Genomic DNA, 19,863 nt, shown 5'->3' on the forward strand with positions numbered 1-19,863 from the left:
CTTCAAAGCATTTAATTCAAAGTTCACTCCATCAGTGGGTGGATTAGTTGAGTAACTGAAATACCAGTGTTGAATGCCTTAGTAGTTATAATATTTCTCTTCACAGGAGATATATTTACCAAAGTCATGTACTAATGAACAATGAAGTGACTGTCCAAATAGCAGACACCTGGTAAACACTGAATGGAAAATAAACATGGACAGCTCTACAAAATGTTTACTCAATGACTCTTAAATATTCTTCTAAGGTCACTATTATGTGTCAGGTGCCGTACTGGGTGCTAGGAATACAGGAAGGAGACGCGTGTCTTTTCCCTCATGAAGCTTACATTCTACTAGAGAAATGTCACATTGTATTTTAAATTTTTCACACTGGTTCTAATGAAGTATTTGAGAAGCTATGTGAAGAGGAATTTGGAAGTTGCTGGCAGTTTCTGGAGATTATGTAGTTGATTACCATTATTCTGAAAAACAAAAAAAATCACCTTTAGTCCCCCACAAAGGTGAAGAGAAAACCAGAAAGTCACCACCAATCAGAATCACAAAAGGCAGTCAGTGGAAAAGATTGCAAGTTTCAGGAAAAATGAGTTGTCTTAATATGTAAAAAAGCCTTTCTTAGAACTGGAACTTACAAGAAATGGGCTGAAAATTCTAAAAGCAAACAACCTTAAAGAATAATGTCAAACAGAGGCTGGATATTCATGAATATGATTGGTTGGGAGCATGGCTTCTGCTTACAGAAAGAGGTTGAAGTAGGTTACCTCTGAGGAGCCTTCCTAGTCTAATTGAATAAGTACTGCAGTTATGAAATTATATTTTCTCTAGAGAACACTTTCTCAACAACCAAATAACCCAAGTCGCTAATATTCTATTTATATTTTATAATTTCTTAACCAAGATCTCAAATAAGAACTAAGAAAAAAACAGGCCTTGTTAGTTACTGAAGAGTAAATAGAAGTATAGTTTTCACTAGACAGTCTTGCCTGAAGCTCAATTAGAAATCTTACCATTCACTGGTAAAACATCTGCCAAAGTTAACAGGTAAACCACTAACTGGTAAGCGGTCACTCCAGGGCCCCTGCCATCATCACCATCCCCAACTCCCAGGAAATCTTGCAAAAATTTTTCCCATTGTTCTGCCTCCCTTTTCTAACTAATTTGCCAGCCAAATTTCTGTTTTCAGTACTAACTTTAGATGACTCTCCTCTCATGACAGCTTGACTTGTCACTCCTTATTTCTATAATCTATCAAAAATAGGACCTCCATAGTTAAAAAAACAAACCCTCATAATTTATATGGCAGACCCTCCAAGTTGACTGGTACTCAGGCACCAAGTCAGTCCCAACCTAAGGAATATTGATTGCATCAGTTCTTCCAGCTTTCATTCAAAGATTGCTTTTGGCAGGCTGGGCACGGTGGCTCAGGCCTGTAATCCCAGTGCTTTGGGTGGCCGAGGTGGGCAGATCATGAGGTCAGGAGTTCGAGACCAGCCTGGCCAAGTTGGTGAAACCCCGTCTCTACTAAAAATACAAAAATTAGCTGGGTGCAGTGGCGGGCACCTCTAATCCCAGCTACTCAGGAGGCTGAGGCAGGAGAACCGCTTGAACCCGGGAGGTGGAGGTTGCAGTAGTGAATGGAGATCGTGCCACTGCACTCCAGCCTGGCAACAGAGCAAGACTCCGTCTCAAAAAAAAAGATTGCTTTTAGCAAAGACATTGACTCAGTTTCAAATCATGGTGAGACATCAAAGGAAAACATTCTTGGTTTGGTTCCTTTAGGAAGAGACCCGGTTAACCTGACATCTGAATTCAGGGCACAGTTACATGTGACTGCTGACTCCTCACCTTGCAGCCACCCCAATTTGGGGAGTCTCCAAAACAGTATATCAGGTGCTTCTTGTGCCCAGAACAACCTCTGGGGTTGGGATAATAGTAATAGCCACAGTAGCTAACATGTATTGATTATTTGCTGTTTTCTTGGAATTTTACGGTTTTATATATAACCTCTTATTGAATTCTTGCAGTGGTCCTATGATTACCATTTTACAGGGCCTGGGCCTTAGAAGAGTTAAGTTGAACTGCCAAAGGCCAGTCGGTGAAAGTAGCAAGGCTAGGATTTGAACCCAGGACAGTGTGCTTTCAGCACTGCAATGGCTGGAGACTGTATGGTGTGGGCCGTGGGAGGGAGCTGGGCTATCGTGCCTTTGCCTTTGTTTGCTCCATGCCTTGGCTCCCCTGCCCTGGAGCTCTCAGTCTTGCATATTCTTAACGTATATGCTTTCATTTCATCTTGTTTTGTTTTACATTAGGGGCATTTTTTATAATTCAGCTAATGTTTCTACTTAATGCATTCAGAGAGTGAGAAGTTCCAAAAAAGTTTCCTTTCTGTACATGTAGTTAGGTTTTGCTAAAGAAAGGTGAGTTAAACTGGTGATTTACTAAAAATAAGATTGATGAGGGAACCTTATCTCGTTTTGAAGATGACAAATATGGAGACTTTTCAACCACGGAGGAAGACAGAACGCAGTAGCGGAATGAAAAGGAGATTAAAGCAATAAGGAAAGTAGCTTTCTGCCCCTTGACAGAAGACGTGTGTCCTATAGAGAAGCTTCTCAGAGTGCTGGGGTGGGGGTGGGGAGAGGCATGGTGGGAGGCCAAGTGCTCCTCAACCCCTTCCCGCTCTCAAGTAGTTCCACTTGGCTCTGTCTTATGTATTAAAAGTCTACATAAACTATTGTTTGGAAATACAATTCTGCTGCTAAAAGTATGACATTGTACAATGGTTATTTTACTGCTGGTTACTGGTCAGAAAAACATTTTTTTTTTCTGACACTGGAACTAAACCCTATGAATAAATCCAACTAATTTCATCCTCCATCCTCAGATGCCCAGGCAACTAGCAGAGTCCTGTATATGATGAGGACTAGCAATAAGTTGGTTGAGTACATTTTTCCCAAAATATTTTATTAATAGTACAAGTTATTGATTGCGTCTCAGGAAGTTTATGGCAAAAAAATTAAACATACTATTTTCACTGGTGTTGATAAGACTTGTGGTTCATTTAGTCCAAAGCTTTCTGGGTTCACCACCCTAAGCATTTTATTTTAGTAATTGATCTGGGTTGAAATCGGTCTAAAGTGGAATTATTATCTCCAAATTATTCCAAAGTTTTACTAAACTTAATTTCTTGGGCTGCTTTGCTGCCTAATACAACAAAGATATTGAAGTATACCAGACACACTATTCTGATTTCCCAGATAACCTTTGAGTGACTGATTCAGGGATGACGGCAGCTTTGTTCTCGTAACTGACTATTTAAGGAACGCTTTTGGCATCACAAATTACAAAAAAAAAAAAAAAGAAAAGAAAAGAAAAAACATAGGGAAAAAGTTCAGTTGAATAGTCCTCAGAGGGAAGCAGAAATCAGGGACTCCATTCAAAGTCCTTGGACACATGTAAATGAGGTTTGCCTGAAGCCCCTAAAGTTTCCTCCCTTCAATCTGTTCACCCCTCTGTGTCACCCTTCAGAGCCCTCAGGCCTCTCCTTTCCTTTTGTGTACTGAAGAGAATTACATACATTCAGTCACCTTAAGATGTCACAGGTGGATGCAATTTAATGTGTCACCCTCCCCTTGCAAAAGAGCTGCCAGGCAAGAAAAATCAAGTCAATAGTGTCACATTAGTGACCTGGATATATGTGAACCACTTTTTTTTCTTTTTTAGAAATTTTTAAATCAAGTCAGGTGAGGTGTGATTCTCTCAGCATACTTATATTGACAAAGCATGCCTAAAAAACTGGCCTGTGCCCTCGGTGAACTTAACGTGTAGTGGTGGCATTTACAGGCTGCTTTTCTTCTTCTAGATACAATTTATGAGGATGCTCCCCAATACTATCTGTAGCTATCCCTGCCCCAACTACTCAGAGAGAATCTGTCAGAGATGTGATCTGAATCCACTAAAGCCCATATGGCAAATTTCTTCAGCATACCAGAAAAAAAGCAAACTTTAGACTGACATTCAAGGCCATCCATGATCTGACCACATCTGCCTTATTAACCTTATTTCTCAGTAATCCCTAACCATATACAAATGAAACACTTTCAAGTTTTTAGGTAGACCCTATATTTTCATGCTTTTTAAGGTATCAATTACAATGGAAACAACCCCAAAACTTAGTGGTTAAAACAATATGCATTCATTTTCCTATTATCAGTTACTATAGGTCAAGAATTTAGGAGCGGCTTAGCCATGCGTTTCTGGCTTGGAATTTCTCATAAGGTCGCAGTCATGCCTACACTTGAGGGTCTGCTGCCAAAGTGTCTCACTAGTAAGTTGGGGCTGGTTATTGGTGAGAGGCCTCAGTTTCTTTCCACATGGATCTCTCCCGGGACTGTCTGAGTATAGCTACTCTCTTCCCCCTAAGTGAGTGATCCAAGAGAGGGAAACAGCAAGGGTGTGCTATCTTTTTATGACCTAGCCTCATGTGTCACAGAGTATCACTTCCATTATATTCTCTGAGTTAGAAATGAATCACTAAGTCCAGCCCACAATCAATAGGAGGAGAACTAAGCTCCACCTTTGAAGGGAAGAGTGTCAGAGAGTTCGTGAACGTATTCTAAATCACCATCCTGCTCTCACCCCTTTGCTCATTCTGTTCCTGCTGCTCAGAATGCTTTTTCCCATATCCGCGGAGCCCAATCAATCTTACGTCTTACGAGACCCAGTTCAACTGTTACTTCCTCCAAAAATCCTTCCCAAATGTCTCCTAAGAGCTTTCCTTTCTTTTCATTCCCACTATATTTTCTATATATGTATATATATATTTAAATTTTAAAATTTTTTTTATTTTTTTGAGACTGAGTCTCCCTCTGTCGCCCAGGCTGGAGTGCAGTGACGCGATCTCGGCTCACTGCAAGCTCCGCCTCCCGGGTTCACACCATTCTCTTGCCTCAGCCTCCTGAGTAGCTGGGACTACAGGCGCCTGCCACCACGCCTGGCTAATTTTTTGTATTTTTAGTAGAAACGGGGGATTCACCATGCTAGCCAGGATGATCTCGATCTCCTGACCTTGTGATCCGCCCACCTCGGCCTCCCAAAGTGCTGGGATTACAGGCGTGAGCTACTGCGCCCTGCCATATTTCCTACTTTTTTTTTTTTTTAACTACACTTGTTATTTTAGATGGTAATTATTTGGTATTCCAAGCCAGGGTTTATCAACTTTGGCATTACCAATGCTTTGGGCTGGATAATTATTTGTTGTGGGGATCTTGTCCTGTGTATTACAGGATGTTTAGCAGCATCCCTGGTCTCTTCCCACCCAACACAAGCAGCAACTTCTGCCCCTAGTTGCAACGATAAAAAATGTCCTCAGACATAGTCAAATGTTTTGTAGTGGGCAAAAAAAATCACCCCTGGTTGAGATCATAGTTCTAGGCAATTATGTTCTGTGATTCATTTTGAATGTCCAACTCATGACTCTGAAAGGCCATTCTAACAAGCTAGGAGAGGAACAGACTGTATTCTTTCAATCTTGATGTTGCTGAGGACCCCTGAGTTTTCCTGTCAACCTTTCCTAGGCATTCTTCAGTCTTCTGAGTGATTCCAATAGCCTATCAATAAACTCACCCACCAGGTGCAGTGGCAAACGTCTGTAATCCCAGCACTTTGGAAGGCTGAGGCGGGCAGATCACCTGAGGTCAGGAGTTCAAGACCAGCCTGGCTAACATGGTGAAACCCCATCTCTACTAAAAATACAAAAATTAGCTGGGCATGGAGGCACATGCCTGTTGTCCCAGCTACTCGGGAGGCTGAGGGAGGAGAATGGCTTGAACCTGGCTTGAAGGGGAGGTTGCAGTGAGCCAAGATCACGCCACTGTAGTCCAGGCTGGGCAACAGAGATTTTTTTTTTTTTTCTTAAAATAAATGAATTCACCCACCTTTTTTTTTCCTTCATTTTCAGCTTAAGTTAGTTTCTGTTGCCTTCTACCTAAAGAAATGTAATTAATGAAAACCAACTCATACTTCAAGGTCTGGTTCAAATACCACTTCTTCTAGTTGTCCCAGATGTCTCTGGATAGAATTTATCTTTTCCTCTCATTCATATTTTTTTTAGTGCTTTCTGCAGCCTGACAGTGGAGTCTATCTAGGTTTACATATGCTCAAATGTTCCTTCAACCCAGGGCCAAGCATTATGCACAGAATAATACAGGCTGGATCTAATTGCGAAGGAAATGGATTTTCATTTAGGGCTTTAATGCAAAGGAATACATCAAGTGACCACATTACTGGGGAAAAAAGAGTTTGGAGGCTGTTCTGGCAAACCTTGGTCTCAATGCTTTTTTGCTATTTCACGTTTATCAGAGGCTGTTGGTATACTGAGGATGAGAGCACTTTCTTCAATAACTGATTAGGTTCAAATCCTGTCTCCACTTACTGGGAGACTGTGAGCAAGTTACTTAATTGTTTTGTGCCTCCAATTACTAATCTGTAAAATGGGGATTGTTAAAATACTACCTCATGGGGTTAAAACATAAAACAGGTAAACTTAGAGCTGCTTTGGCCAAATTAGGAGAGATCCGGAGACTCCCTCACTTGGCATCACCCTACTGGTTGCCACCTCCAAGGGCATCAACTCAGGGACTTCGGGCTGTCTAGATCAATTTGAGACAAACATCAGTAGCCATCCCAGTTGTTAACTAGCCATGTTGTCTAGAACAAAGTATTTACTCACCTGTTTAATGTTAATAAGGAAGTTGAACAGGTTAGTAAATACCTTGTCCAAGACAACGTGGCTAGTTAATGGTAGCCAGGGGCTGAGTGCTCATTCTACTAACTCTGTCAGCTCTAGTTCTGATGCCAACTATTCCAGCTTAACCCGTCTTACTTTCTTGAACTAGCATTCAAGGTCCCTTATGTGGTCCAGCATATCCCATCTCTCCCCTACTGCCACATTTGCTTCAATCATGCCTACTTGTTTTGCCTACAATTTACTTCACAATACGCTCATTCCATTTCTGCCCAGCCAACTGCCTTATCCATTCATTCCTTTCCACTTCTACGACTACTAACCTCCCTTTGAATGCTGCAAAATGAAACTCCTCCAGGAACCCATTGGATGAATTATCTTCTATTTTACTCATCCCTTCTAGATTTGAAAACCCTATTATTATTAATCCTTATATCTTTGCAAGATATTCATAGTACATACTTTTGCACGTCTTAACTCGTTAGTTTTTTGAGGCAGGGTCTCACTCTGCCCAGGCTGGAGTTCAGTGACTCGATCACAGTTCATCGCAGCTGGAACTCTCGGCTCAAGTTACAAGTTATCCTCCCACCTCAGCTTCCCAAGTAGCTGGGACTGCAGGCATGTGCCACCACACATGTCTATGTTTTAATTATTATTATTTTTTGTAGAGACAAGGTTTCACTATACTGCCCAAGCTGCTCTTGAACTCCTGGGCTCCAGCAATCTGCCTGCCTTGGCTTCCCAAAGTACTGGGATTATAGGCATGAGCCACCGTGCCCAGCCTTAACTCAATCCGTCACAGATCTTTCACAGCACTTAAAATGGGATGCTAAATTGTGTAATACTGATTACTCTTTCATACTGCCCACAGTGTTTTATGTATTTTTTAATCTTTATAACCTAAGTTTCCCAGTGGCAGGTAGGGATTGCTTGTATCCAGACAGATTTATGTTAGATATATGGGAGGCAGGTCAAACCATGCTTCATCTCCATAGTCTCTAATGATTGGTTCTACTCACCGGAATTCACGTGAGCTTAAGAATAGGCTGTCTTTTAATTTATAAGCCCCAATAGTGCCAAATATAGAGTTCAAGAGACAATGAACAATAAGTATTTGGATACACTTTTAGGTATTTCCTAAACTTTTATGCACTGTGAGCCTAACATGTTCACATCAAGCAAGAAATGAAAATAGGAGAGGGGTTATAAGTGACTAAGTTACTGTGTGTGTGTTGGGTCTCTATCAGCTGTATCCTCTTCCCTCTTCATAAACGTGTTACATACTATATGTCAACCTATAGAAACAAGGCAGGAACTTAAGTATTAGGTCCTAGACTATGTGTTACATGCATTATCTTATTTAATAAACACAACTATATTATAAGGTTTTTTTTTATCTTAAACATTAAAATAAAAAACCCAAATGAGGTTAAAAAAAAAAAGCCCCAAATCATATAGCTAAGTCATGACAGAGCTAGAATTTAACCCAAGTCTAACTCCAGAGTCCATAGTCAACTACCATGCAGTATATGACCCAGAGCAAGTCTTCCACTCTTCTGTGTGTTAAGGGGGGCTACTGAGAGAATATGGTAATGATTAATTTATATAAAATATTTAACACAGTATAGTATCTTACACATATTACCCAATAAGCTGTACTCACTCTCATTACAGTATACTATGACAGGGTTAAATGTCAATAAAACATGCTTTCTGCCCTTGAAAAATCTGATAAGATGTGGTGGGTAGCCTGCTAAAATAGCACTCCAGTGGCTCTAATTCAATGGCTCTTTACCCATGCAGACGACGAGATATCACACCCATGATTACATTGCATGCAAAAGGGATTTCCGAATCAGTTGACCTGGAATTACTCAAAAGGGAAATTATCGTGGTGGGCATTCCTCATTTAATCATAAGAGCCCTTTAAAAGCAAAGCACTTTCTTCAATTGGGAGCAGCTGAAATAGTCAGAGATTTGAAGCATGAGGGAGGCTTGATGCACTGTTGCTGACTTTGAAGACCGAAGGGGCTACTAGCAAGGGCCGGAGCACAGTTTCTAGGAGCTAAGAGTGACCCCTAGCCAACAGCTAGTCCTACAAGCACAGGAACTGAGCATGAAGTACCTAGTAGGGCATGGCAGGTTGGAGCTGGGTTGTAATGGTTTCTGTAAACTATGGAAGGGGATTTGAAATTTTTATTCTGCTCCATTGGAAGCACATTTTTAAAGAATTTTTTAAAACTAACTGAAAATACCTGAAGAATCTAACACACTATGTGTATGAGTATGTATGTATGTATGTTATATCTATAGTATTATATTTTATATACATAAAACACACATTTTAATATTTGAGGTAAGTGAATAATTCCTCTTACTACTATTCTCCCTGTTAATATAAAATTATAAAATTGCTACAACTAATTCAGTTAAATGTTTATTAAGATTAAGTTCTACAAAAATGCATCCATTCATAATTTTGAGTAGATAAACAAAATATAAAAATATTTTTAAGCAAGACACCAAAAAGTATTCATTTTCAACAAAACGATTTATTTTGATATCTTGAACCATCTGACATAATTATGTATATACAAGATCTTTTCAATCTACCTCTCCTTTAGTAGTTACATTAAGAGATTACCATGTCTCAAGAGCAAACTGCTGGAATTTAAAACACAATTTTCCATGAGATCTGGAATGATCTTTCCTAATTATTAAACGTGTCAGCATTAGTATTTTCTCCCATACTCAGATAAAGAAAAATGTTTGTTAAAATTTCTGTAACTTTTTTTGTTGTTAATTGAATGTAAAGGTAGTTTGTTTCTCTAAGCACATTGATTAGTAGGCCTCTCTCCGTAAAGTTTTTTTTTAATTTTAAATATTTCTGATCACACTACAGATTTAGAAATAAAATGCTGAAATAATCCAACTGAGCCAGGATTGCTCATTTCTCTCCCCCACTCTGAGGCGTTCTGCAGGAATAAAGTACTGAGGGAGGTACATTAAAATAAGGAGACTCCTTGTGGCTAGTAGCGACTGAATATCCTACGTACCTAATTTACTGCAGTGGCTTAAGCTCTGGGGAAATTCTGGATCACTAAACTAAAAGTAAGCTTATGTCAATGGATTTTTAAAAGAGTATACTTTAAGAAGGATTATATGTAAACATTTTAATAATATTAATTATACCATGGCTTATCAGAATGTTAGTCTTATAATAATTAGCACCAGCTACTTGGTATGTCTTTTTCTGATTAAACTGATTCCACCACACTGTCTACTTCAATCAGTCTAGTCTAGAGGAGCACTTAAAGAGAAAAAGTTAGAAAACGTCTTCATGAATCAGTTCTTTTAATGTACAGAAGTTTCAATTACATGACTTGGGCTTGCTTACCAAATACCTTTGGTACTTTAAAAAATGTATGTCCATGATATAATACTTTTTAATCCAAAAGTCTGACCCATATTAAAAAATAAAAATTATAAACAAAGCCAATTACACAAGCATGTCAGAAAATCAACACACCCTAATATATTTTCAAATGATGACTTGTCTTTTAAAAACCCAAAGGTAACATCTTTCCCAGAGTTAACTAAGAACATCTATGATCCAGAATAAGCAGATTTCATTTAACTATTAATAGCAATGAAGCAGTTGCACACAAACATGTAAACATATGTAAACATTTAAAAATAGTGATGCCTTTGAAATGTAAGGGGAAAATGTCAACTTTACATTATAATTTAAGACTAACAGTGAAGATAGCTACTAGAATATAAATGGTCATCAGTTAAAGTTTAATTACTATTCAATAATTCACTCTTTAACAAGAAAATGAGTTTTGATAAATTCAGACCACAGGGACAGATATTTTTCTTGCAGAGCAGTTCTTGCTCATGGTGCAATGCAGTACTCTGTCCATGTAGTATAGCTGTGCCTCATTCGTGGTAACACAGGTGATTACATTCAAATGGCATTTAACATAAATTGCACCAAACTGCCCTACAATTTCATTTTGGACTGAATTAATTAACTTCTCAGTAGGGGGCTGAGGTGCTGAACATAAGCCTAAAGAAATACTTGACTGCTTAACCTACCTTACGTGAGGTATCTCTAATTCAAGACAGCTTCCATTTTTAATAAATAGTAGCAGGTAAAATGCATTTAGTAAGGTCCCAAAGGGTAAAGATAAGGCATTTATAATAAATGGATTTAGTTTTCCACATATATTCACATCCATTTAAAAGAAGTCAGGGGGCACTGCAGACAGTTAAGGAGGATTTAACAAAACTCAGCAAGAGTTGGCATGCCTGATATTTTTGAAAGACTATTTACCTTAGGAGGTGTGCATTTAGAATTTTAAAAATGCCTTCTTTGCCCTTGCAAGATATTAAAATACAAAAGTTACCACTTAGTAGCAATTAAAAATAATACTGTCTTAATGCTGACTACGTAATTTATATCCCAGAGCTTGAAATGTAAAGGTAATTGTCTAAGACATTATCTTTAGATCATCAGAATTATCATATCATAAAATATCTATTCTGTTTCCCCAATTATATTATCAAGAGCTGACAGCTAACTCTTTGTTTCAAGTTTATAGTCTTCATATATCAAGAAACAAATTAAAAGGACAAACAAGGAATGTGAAAGCTCATAAAAAGCTGAAGCAGCTTTCATATTACATGGCATATTTATTTGTCATAAACTTCTGGTTTAAGAAATGAGAAAACAAACAATTCTTTTGAAACACTCTTTGACACAGTGCTTAACTATTTTTAGATTTTTTTTTTAAACTGTAAAGGAAGGGAGGAAGGAGAGACAGAAGGAAAGTGGGAAAAGGGGATGAGACAGAGAGAGAGGACAGGGGGCCAGAGAAAGAAACAGAAACAAAAAGGAAGGAAGGCGGGAAGGAGGGAAGGAGGGACGGAGGGAAGGAAGGACGGAAGGAAGGAAGGAAGGAAGGAAGGAAACCAACTTTGTATTATAACTACACTCCTTAGGTAAGGGGTAAATTAGCATTTCAGGAGCTGAAGACACCAGACCCATTTCAAAGACTTGTAACATACAGTAAGCTGGGCCCCCCAGAAAGAGACCGAATAATTTGGTGGGGAGGGGGTGGTGGTCCTTGCTCAGGCTTTTAAATGGTTCTAGGTAAAAAGGGCTTCAAGTCCTGTTTCAAAGTTCTACTCTGAGGGAAAAACTGCTAGGTAATTTCTGTATGAATACTTTCTTTTTCTTATACACCTTAAGTCCTTCCTGCTGTTATCTGCATGAGGAAAAATGACAAGAATATAATCTGGAAGTTTTAATACTGATTTGTAATAAAGGAAGGCATCAACTAGGAAAAAAAAAGAATGCTTAGATGCCAGCTTCAAAACAATTTTCCCTGCAGCATCTTCTAGCTCAATAATTTAGTGGCAATGACAGTCACAAATGCTGTCAAAAACAGCAATGAAGTTTTAAAAAATAACCCAAAAATTCAAACAATAATATCCTTTAGATTTTTAATGTCATTTATTGAAATGGCAATCATAACAGAAACTTATGAGAGCCTTCTAGTTGGAAAAAATAAGTTTACTTTTTAAGGTTTCCATACATGTGATGATCTCTACATGCTATCAAGCAGGCATATAGTATTTTCTCCTCACCAAAAACTGTGTCTGTCCTGATGTTACCAGTCACAAGAAACCTTTTGTTATCATTACTCCCTCAAGATTCAATTCTTACTAGGAGTCCTGGGCAAACACAAAAGTGTCCTGGCAGTTACATCATTCTCTATAAATGAAAAAGACCCTGCTATCTGAAAATAATGAAAGGCTCCATTTAAATTAATGTGGTTTTTTGGTCAAGTGTTCATTTTGTTTTATAATAATGTAGTTCTCATCCAAATAGAGTTCTTGCTAGCTTTAAAAAGATCTCAAGAGATTATACACAGGGCAGCAATTTAATTCTTAAATTTTTATTTCTTGCAATGACATTTAGGGTTCAGTGTGATTTGAGATTTTTAGTGCTGTTGCTGACACCTTATGGAAACTGTTTTATTTGGAAATTCTAATTAGATTTTTAAAACTGTTCTGCTCTTGTTTACAAAAAGCATTATTATAAAAAATGGATTTTTTGTTCCTTTAAGGTATTTTTCTGCTATTTATTCCTCACTTGACTTTATAATCCTGTTTGGGTCACTATGATTAGTTGCTATGGAAATTACCTCCTATGGAAATGATTCCAATGTCATTGTTGTAAGAATATGACATTTAATGAAAAATACCACTAGCAGACATCAACTCTTACTAGGAAAAGGAAATCTAATTAAAATTTTAAAAAAGAATTCTGAAAATTATTTACCATGGCCAACTTTTCTGATATTTTTGAATCTCTCATCTCCTTTTTAAATAAGTATTAAATGAATTTTAAGGTGTTGATCAGCTACTCACTTCCCTCAATTCCAAAGTCACAATGGAAATTAGCACCACACACAGAAAATTGAATGTAAAGAGCATTTCATCTACCATTTCTCTAAACTAGTAAGTGTTATGCTTCATTTATGAAAGTTAATGTCAACAGTATTTCAGGGATCATCAAGGAAACAAGTTTGAATAGCACATTACAAATTCCCTTTAAAGATGAAGAATTTAATATTCTAAAATTTATCCCAGGAATTTAAAAGGTCAGGCCTATAAACTAGTGAGTTAAACAACAGATGAGAGCCAGTGAACCATTAGATGAGAATTCCAGAATGCTAAGAAGAAAATTTTCTTGGGTGGATTCTATAATTTGTGGTTTGAATAAAACCTTTGAAACATTCCATTAGTATTAAAATTCTCACAATGAGAATATGGCTCATATTTAACACATTTTAAATTACTAGACAGTCTCTCCCCAAAAGAAATTTTAATGCTTTATTCTGCCTAGGGCTTATTCACTGCCTGGTACTAATTCAGGAATAAATTAACCCTTCCAACAATTAGGATATTGTCTAGAAACTGCCTCTTGCACACTGCTGGAGAAATCACTTACATTCTGCAAATCAGGAGTAAAAGAGAAATCCACTTCTTCATTATAAAATGTTTTTCTATACCTAATAGTTTATTAATTATTGGTATAAATCACTATATTTACCTATATAATTACACATTATTCTATAATGCCTCTGAATTAAGCTTCACAGTTATAGATTTTGTTAAATGTTTTATCATTAAGAGTTGTCTATACTTGTGCCTGCAGCCATGATCTAGGGTCCAGAATGTCTTTGATGGATTTCTGCCTTGGAGCTGGCACTGGCTTGGCTTCAAAATTGGTTTTAGTGTCTGTGTGCTCACCATCACTTAATCTATTTCTCCTGGCAGGCAGAAGTTTTCGAGGAGCAGCCATTGGTTTCTGTAAGTGATGCATTAGAGTTGATAGTTTGGTATCCAAAGACGATGTCTGAGATACACTTGTTTTTCCCCAGTTGTCCTTAACCAATTGATCTGTGTTACTCTGTGATTTTAAGCTGAATGGAAGTTTATCAGAAGGAGGAAGGGGAGCTTGTCTCTTTTTCCCTTTTTCATCATGTAATGGCTCACTTGCAGGAGACGGTACCTTTTTCTGGATGACCATTTGATGGTTACCATCAAAGAGTGTGGCCCAAGGAGGTGGTAAGGATTCTTCATGCTGACCAATAAGGAACTGCCCATTTGTCTCTTCAATTTTTTTTTGTATTATATCCGTTAAACTTTCAAGTTTCATAGGTGAATCAATGCCTATAATAATTTTAAGAAAAAAAAACATGGAAAAATTCAAAAGCAGTATGCACTTTATCTGAATAAGTTCTTTTCCAAACCAATATGCTATATACAATGGTCATCAAAGACTATGATAAGGAAAACGTTCACTTGTAAAAATAACCACACCATCAGAACTAAAAAGATCATGTGCTGAACTAATCATACATTATATATATAAACATACACATAATACATAGTATATAAAACATATATAACATACATATAATTTACATAATACATACACATGTATAAATATATTCCTATATAAATTAGCAAAATCCATCTTTCAAAGAAGTGGAGTTATATGAGTTTTCTAAAAAATTCTATAGATTAAGTATTTATGAGATAACATTTCCTGGATTTAAAACCTTATTCTGACTGCTAGGTAAGAGATTTCCTTTTTTACAAAAGCTAGATATATATTAGGATGACTGCATTTGGATGAGTATTCTTTCCTGTAGACCAGCAAAGTCTCTGTTAAAAGGGAAAATGCTTAAAACCAAAAACCCAGGAAAACAGAGTAAAGCCCTCATACCACTTTGGTAATAAGGGTGGTGGGTGAAACTTTCCTTGGGAAAAATAAAAGAACAGAGATAAATCTCTATTAAATAAATTACTGGTATTTTAAAACGTGTGAACCCAAATGTATCATTTTTAACCTGACATTTTAAAGTGAATGTAAGTACAGGAACATTAGTGGCAAATTAAACAGAATTTAGACTGACTTGCACTTGTTCACAACATTATTTACTGAGGCAATGGCACAAAAATAAACACCCTTCAAGGTGTGGGAAATTGACTATTAGTGAGTCTAGAAATTTAAAATTTTCCAAAGTATTAAACTTAACCAATTTTTTTTTCTGGCGAGAGATGAAAGCTTCCATTCATTAATATGCATCTATCAACACTACTTGAAAACAAATTTAATAAAATACAGAAAAAAATTACTGAACATGATTACATTTTAGAATGTGCAAGTGTTTATTTTCAGAATTTTCATCAGCTACTCAGCTAATATTTATTTTCAGTGCACCTTTACTCATTTTAAGCCTTAAATTTTTTGTCTGATCTTAAGCATTCAGACTATGAAAAAATGTGTATTCATTATTTTGTATTAATTCATCTATTAAACATGAGTTCCTTAGTCTATAATCAGTCTTTTTTCATTCATTTTGATTGTGCCCTGAAAATTTTAGCATTTTAATGTCAATAGAATAAGCTGCTTCAGTATGGACAATGTTGTTTTTGTTATCCTGCAGCTTAGAAAAGACAAACCCCACTTACTCATATCATGGTAGACTGAGGTTGCCTCTTTTGTCAAGAACAAAGGTGGTTTCCGTGGTGACATAATCTCAATTTTCATAAGTTCTTCACAACAGTGCTTCCATTGGCCTAAGACAGACAGAAAAAAGGTAGACTAGTTTAAAACATAAATGTGAAGATATATATTTCATTTTTAATAGATAGCAATACATTTTTGCTTTGAATAAAAATCAGTGAATTTATACATAAAGCACTGCCTTAAGGGAGGCTTGCAGAAAAACCTAATACTATCCATAATTTCAAAGTCCAGTTCTGAACATAAAAGTAATCTATTTAAAAAATAAAGTTTGGCCGGGCACGGTGGCTCATGCCTGTAATCCCAGCAAGTTGGAAGGCCTAGGTGGGCAGATCACCTGAGGTCAGGAGTCTTGACCAGCCTGGCCAACATGGGGAAACCCCTTCTCTACTAAAAATACAAAAATTAGCTGGGTATGGTGGCAGGTGGCTGTAGTCCCCGCTACTTGGGAGGCTGACGCAGGAGGATCACTTGAACTCGGGAGGCAGAGGTTACAATGAGCCGAGATTGCACCACTGCACTCCAGACTGGGCAACAGAGGGAGACTCCGTCTCAAAAAAAAAAAAAAAGAAAAAAGAAAAAAGAAAAAGAAGTACTTCTATGCAAAGACACTAGGCTAAAATCTCTAGGCTATTAAATACTATCCTATTTCACTAAATGGTTAATAACTACTTTAAAATTTCTATTTATTGCAAAAGTTTGGGAAGGGTTTTCTTCTTTTGAATAGTAAACATTAAGTATTCAAGATGTTGAAAGGTTAAACAATCAACTGAAATATAGTTACCTAGAAGGAAATAGAAAAAAACATAAAGGAGTGAGGTTTTCAAAAATGGTTTTAACTATGAAAATTTTGATTAAGAAATAAAAATTATTTATTTAACAACTGTCCCTTTAAGATGATTATCATGCTTTTCAAAATCATTTAACTCTAGAAAAACACTGTATTTTCATTTAGGTTTTAAAAGGTATATAAAAACCTATTATTATAAAGTCATATCACCCAATAAAATTCTGAGTCTAATTTGTTTTAGGAAGGACACATTAAATAAAGGCATTTGGAATAAGAAAAAAATAGTCTTGAATAAAATCTTTCAACTATTAAGTTAAAATTTGAGTGTGGACATTAATTTTTATTTTAATTATGTTTCACACTATTTTAATCTTAAATTTTTTAGATTTCTCCTGAGTGATGTCTAAAAATTTAATCTTTTCATACTTATTGTGCACCTGCATGCTGGATAGCAACTATGCTAGTTCCTACGTATCTGTATATTAATTTTATAAGAGTTAGTTACTGAGGTTCACGTTCTTATAGCCTATCTTATACCAATAGAAAAGTAAATGTAATACACCTATGTTGTATATCCGTATTTCATATCCAACTTGATTATTTTCTGTGACTTAAAAACTAAGGACACTTCATGTTTAGTAAAATTACTCATTTTTGTTGTTTGTAGTTGAATATACTATCACAGTAATATGATAATATACGCATAAATTAAAAATCCACCACCATTAGTTAAGAAACATAAAAAAGCCTTTCAGTATGTTTTATTATGATGCTAAGCACAGAATATGATAAAAATTTCAAAATAAGCCACATAGCAACTGATAAAGGGAATAAATTCTTGAGTACAAGGCTTCAAAGGTTGATCTCTAGAATGTACATCTAGTAGGATCTGAGATCTGATAACTTATTCCTCCCCACACTTCCTTTTATAGATAAATATATAAGAGCCAGTTTTTTTCTTCTTAGGGGCAGGAAAAAAACCCATATCTAATGGAAAAATAATGAAACACTTCAAACTGGCACACGTTTCTGTCACATTCTTAGAAAAACTATTATAAAGTACAGTATTTCCTCTATATCGATAAATGAAAGCATTTCATTGTTAAACTAGTAGCAGAATATGAGTTACAATGAAAACTGGAATATAATGCCACATTATTTCACGTGTTACTAAAGTCAGAGGTATAAACGTGTTCATGGGTCAAGACTTTACGATTGAAACATTTATTTTGCCAGCAAATAAATCTCTATGCATAGCTATACATGATAGCCAATATGCTAACATGAAAACAAGGGTGCAATATGAAATATTAAATGGGTATGTTTTGTTCACATAACAATTTATATATTGAAGATGTTTCCTAAAATACCATTTACTGTTATAGTGTTCCCAGTCAAAATAATTTTTTATGCTAAGCTCCTAATGTAACTCAATATTTATATTGTTAAATATTTTTTAAAAATTTAATGTTCCAAATCTACCTTAATTTTCTCTATCTTTGACCTACCATTCTTTGCTCCACTCCTATTGACCATCCAGAACATGTGTCACTCCTCTTTTACATGATTGTTAACTCACAAATGTTAAAAATAGCTATTACATCCCCCTTGCCCACCAACATCCACCCGAGGCTATTCTTCCCCGGGCTAAACAGATCTACTTCCATAAGTGTTTCCTCCTGAGTTCTAATTATCTCACCTTCCTGGTTTTCTATTCTTAAATAGAGTCAAATAATTGAAATTTGCTCTCAATATTAAATTTCTCTTACTTTATTCTGCCCTGAATACCTATCCTGTACTTTGTTCTACATACCATACTTCAACCAGGATCACAAGAGGTTGCACCTGTCACTAGGAAAGTTAAAATTTTAAAGTACAAGTCAAATTTTTAGTATGGTATAAATACCTCCATCTTTGCTTCATATATCCATACACAATGAATTCTGAATTTTGAAGTATAAATGTAATAGAATTTGTACTTTAAAAATTACATAGGTTGGCAGTTTTTATGCAAAACAGCATTAAATACCAAAAATGTAACCAGACCCGAGAACCAAGTTGTCATCACTTCCTTATTATGTTGACAGTACAAAAATGTCATGAGGTTCTTATTCCTTCAAATCTCCATTTCAGCATGATAAATTATTTCACATAATCTAGAGAACGAAAGCATGAGATGATCATCTAATAGTAGTTGATATCTAGACTACAAGATTCTGGTATTATCACCTTCATTTACCTCTCCTCCTGTTTTTATGCACATAACAATTATAAAATAGCTGGGTGCGGTGGCTCACACCTGTAATCCCAGCACTTTGGGGGGTCAAGGTGGGCGGATCGCCTGAGGTCTGGAGTTTGAGACCAGCCTGACCAACATGGAGAAATCCCGTCTCTACTAAAAATACAATATTAGCTGGGCGTGGTGGCACATGCCTGTAATCCCAGCTACTAGGGAGACTGAGGCAGGAGAATCACTTGAACCCAGGAGGCAGAGGTTGCGGTGAGCCAAGATTGCGCCATTGCACTCCAGCGTGGGCAAGAAGAGCGAAACTCCATCTCAAAAAATAAAAATAAAAATAAAACAAATAAAAATATCAAAATCATTTCTAAAAATAAGATAGTCATTTATAAGACGGATTCTCTAAGACAGAACATTTAGTAAAATGGTTAAAGTTTTAGCTATGATTAGCAAAAGCAAGGAATTTCTTGTCTTTTAAGTTATACACCTGAGATCTGCTGAATTTTTTTTTTTTTTTTTTAAAGACAAGAGTCTTGCTCTATCGCCCAGGTTGGAGTATACAGGTGAGATCTTGGCTCACTGCAACCTCCGCCTCCTGGCTTCAAGCAATTCTCCTGCCTCAGCCTCCCAAGTAGCTGGGACTACAGGCACGTGCCACCACGCCTGGCTAATTTTTGTATTTTTAGTAGATACGGGGTTTTACCATGTTGGTCAGGCTGGTCTCAAACTCCTGACTTCAGGTGATCCGCCTGCCTCGGCCTCCCAGAGTGCTGGGATTACAGGCGTGAGCCACCGTGCCTGGCCTGAAAATTTTAACTAAATAAATGTGGTACACGCTGATAAGCATGAAATGAATATTTGAACATTTATTGAGTGTCTAGGGATGATACTTAAGGAAAACAAGTCCTAAACAATCCAAGAAGGCCATGGAGGGTATCCTCTAGTTCGATGCTGTGAACCAGAAACCTCTTCAGGCC

The 19,863-nt window shown here is 36.7% G+C and overlaps 1 protein-coding gene across 2 annotated transcripts in view; it reads right to left on the minus strand.

Moving 5' to 3' along the window:
• Window positions 1-9,277: 9,277 nt before the first annotated feature.
• RTKN2 (rhotekin 2) overlaps window positions 9,278-19,863 on the minus strand; it is a 75,578-nt gene continuing 64,992 nt past the window's right edge. For both annotated transcript variants that reach the window (XM_009458530.5, XM_063781830.1), the window contains 2 exons: window positions 15,803-15,910; window positions 9,278-14,494 (listed from right to left, as the gene is read on the minus strand). In XM_009458530.5, coding sequence (XP_009456805.1) covers window positions 13,959-14,494; window positions 15,803-15,910 — 644 coding nt within the window. In that variant the 3' untranslated portion in view covers window positions 9,278-13,958. The remainder of the gene's footprint in view (window positions 14,495-15,802; window positions 15,911-19,863) is intronic.

The sequence above is a fragment of the Pan troglodytes genome, chromosome 8, assembly GCF_028858775.2.
Source record: "Pan troglodytes isolate AG18354 chromosome 8, NHGRI_mPanTro3-v2.0_pri, whole genome shotgun sequence".
NCBI classification, from domain to species: domain Eukaryota; kingdom Metazoa; phylum Chordata; class Mammalia; order Primates; family Hominidae; genus Pan; species Pan troglodytes.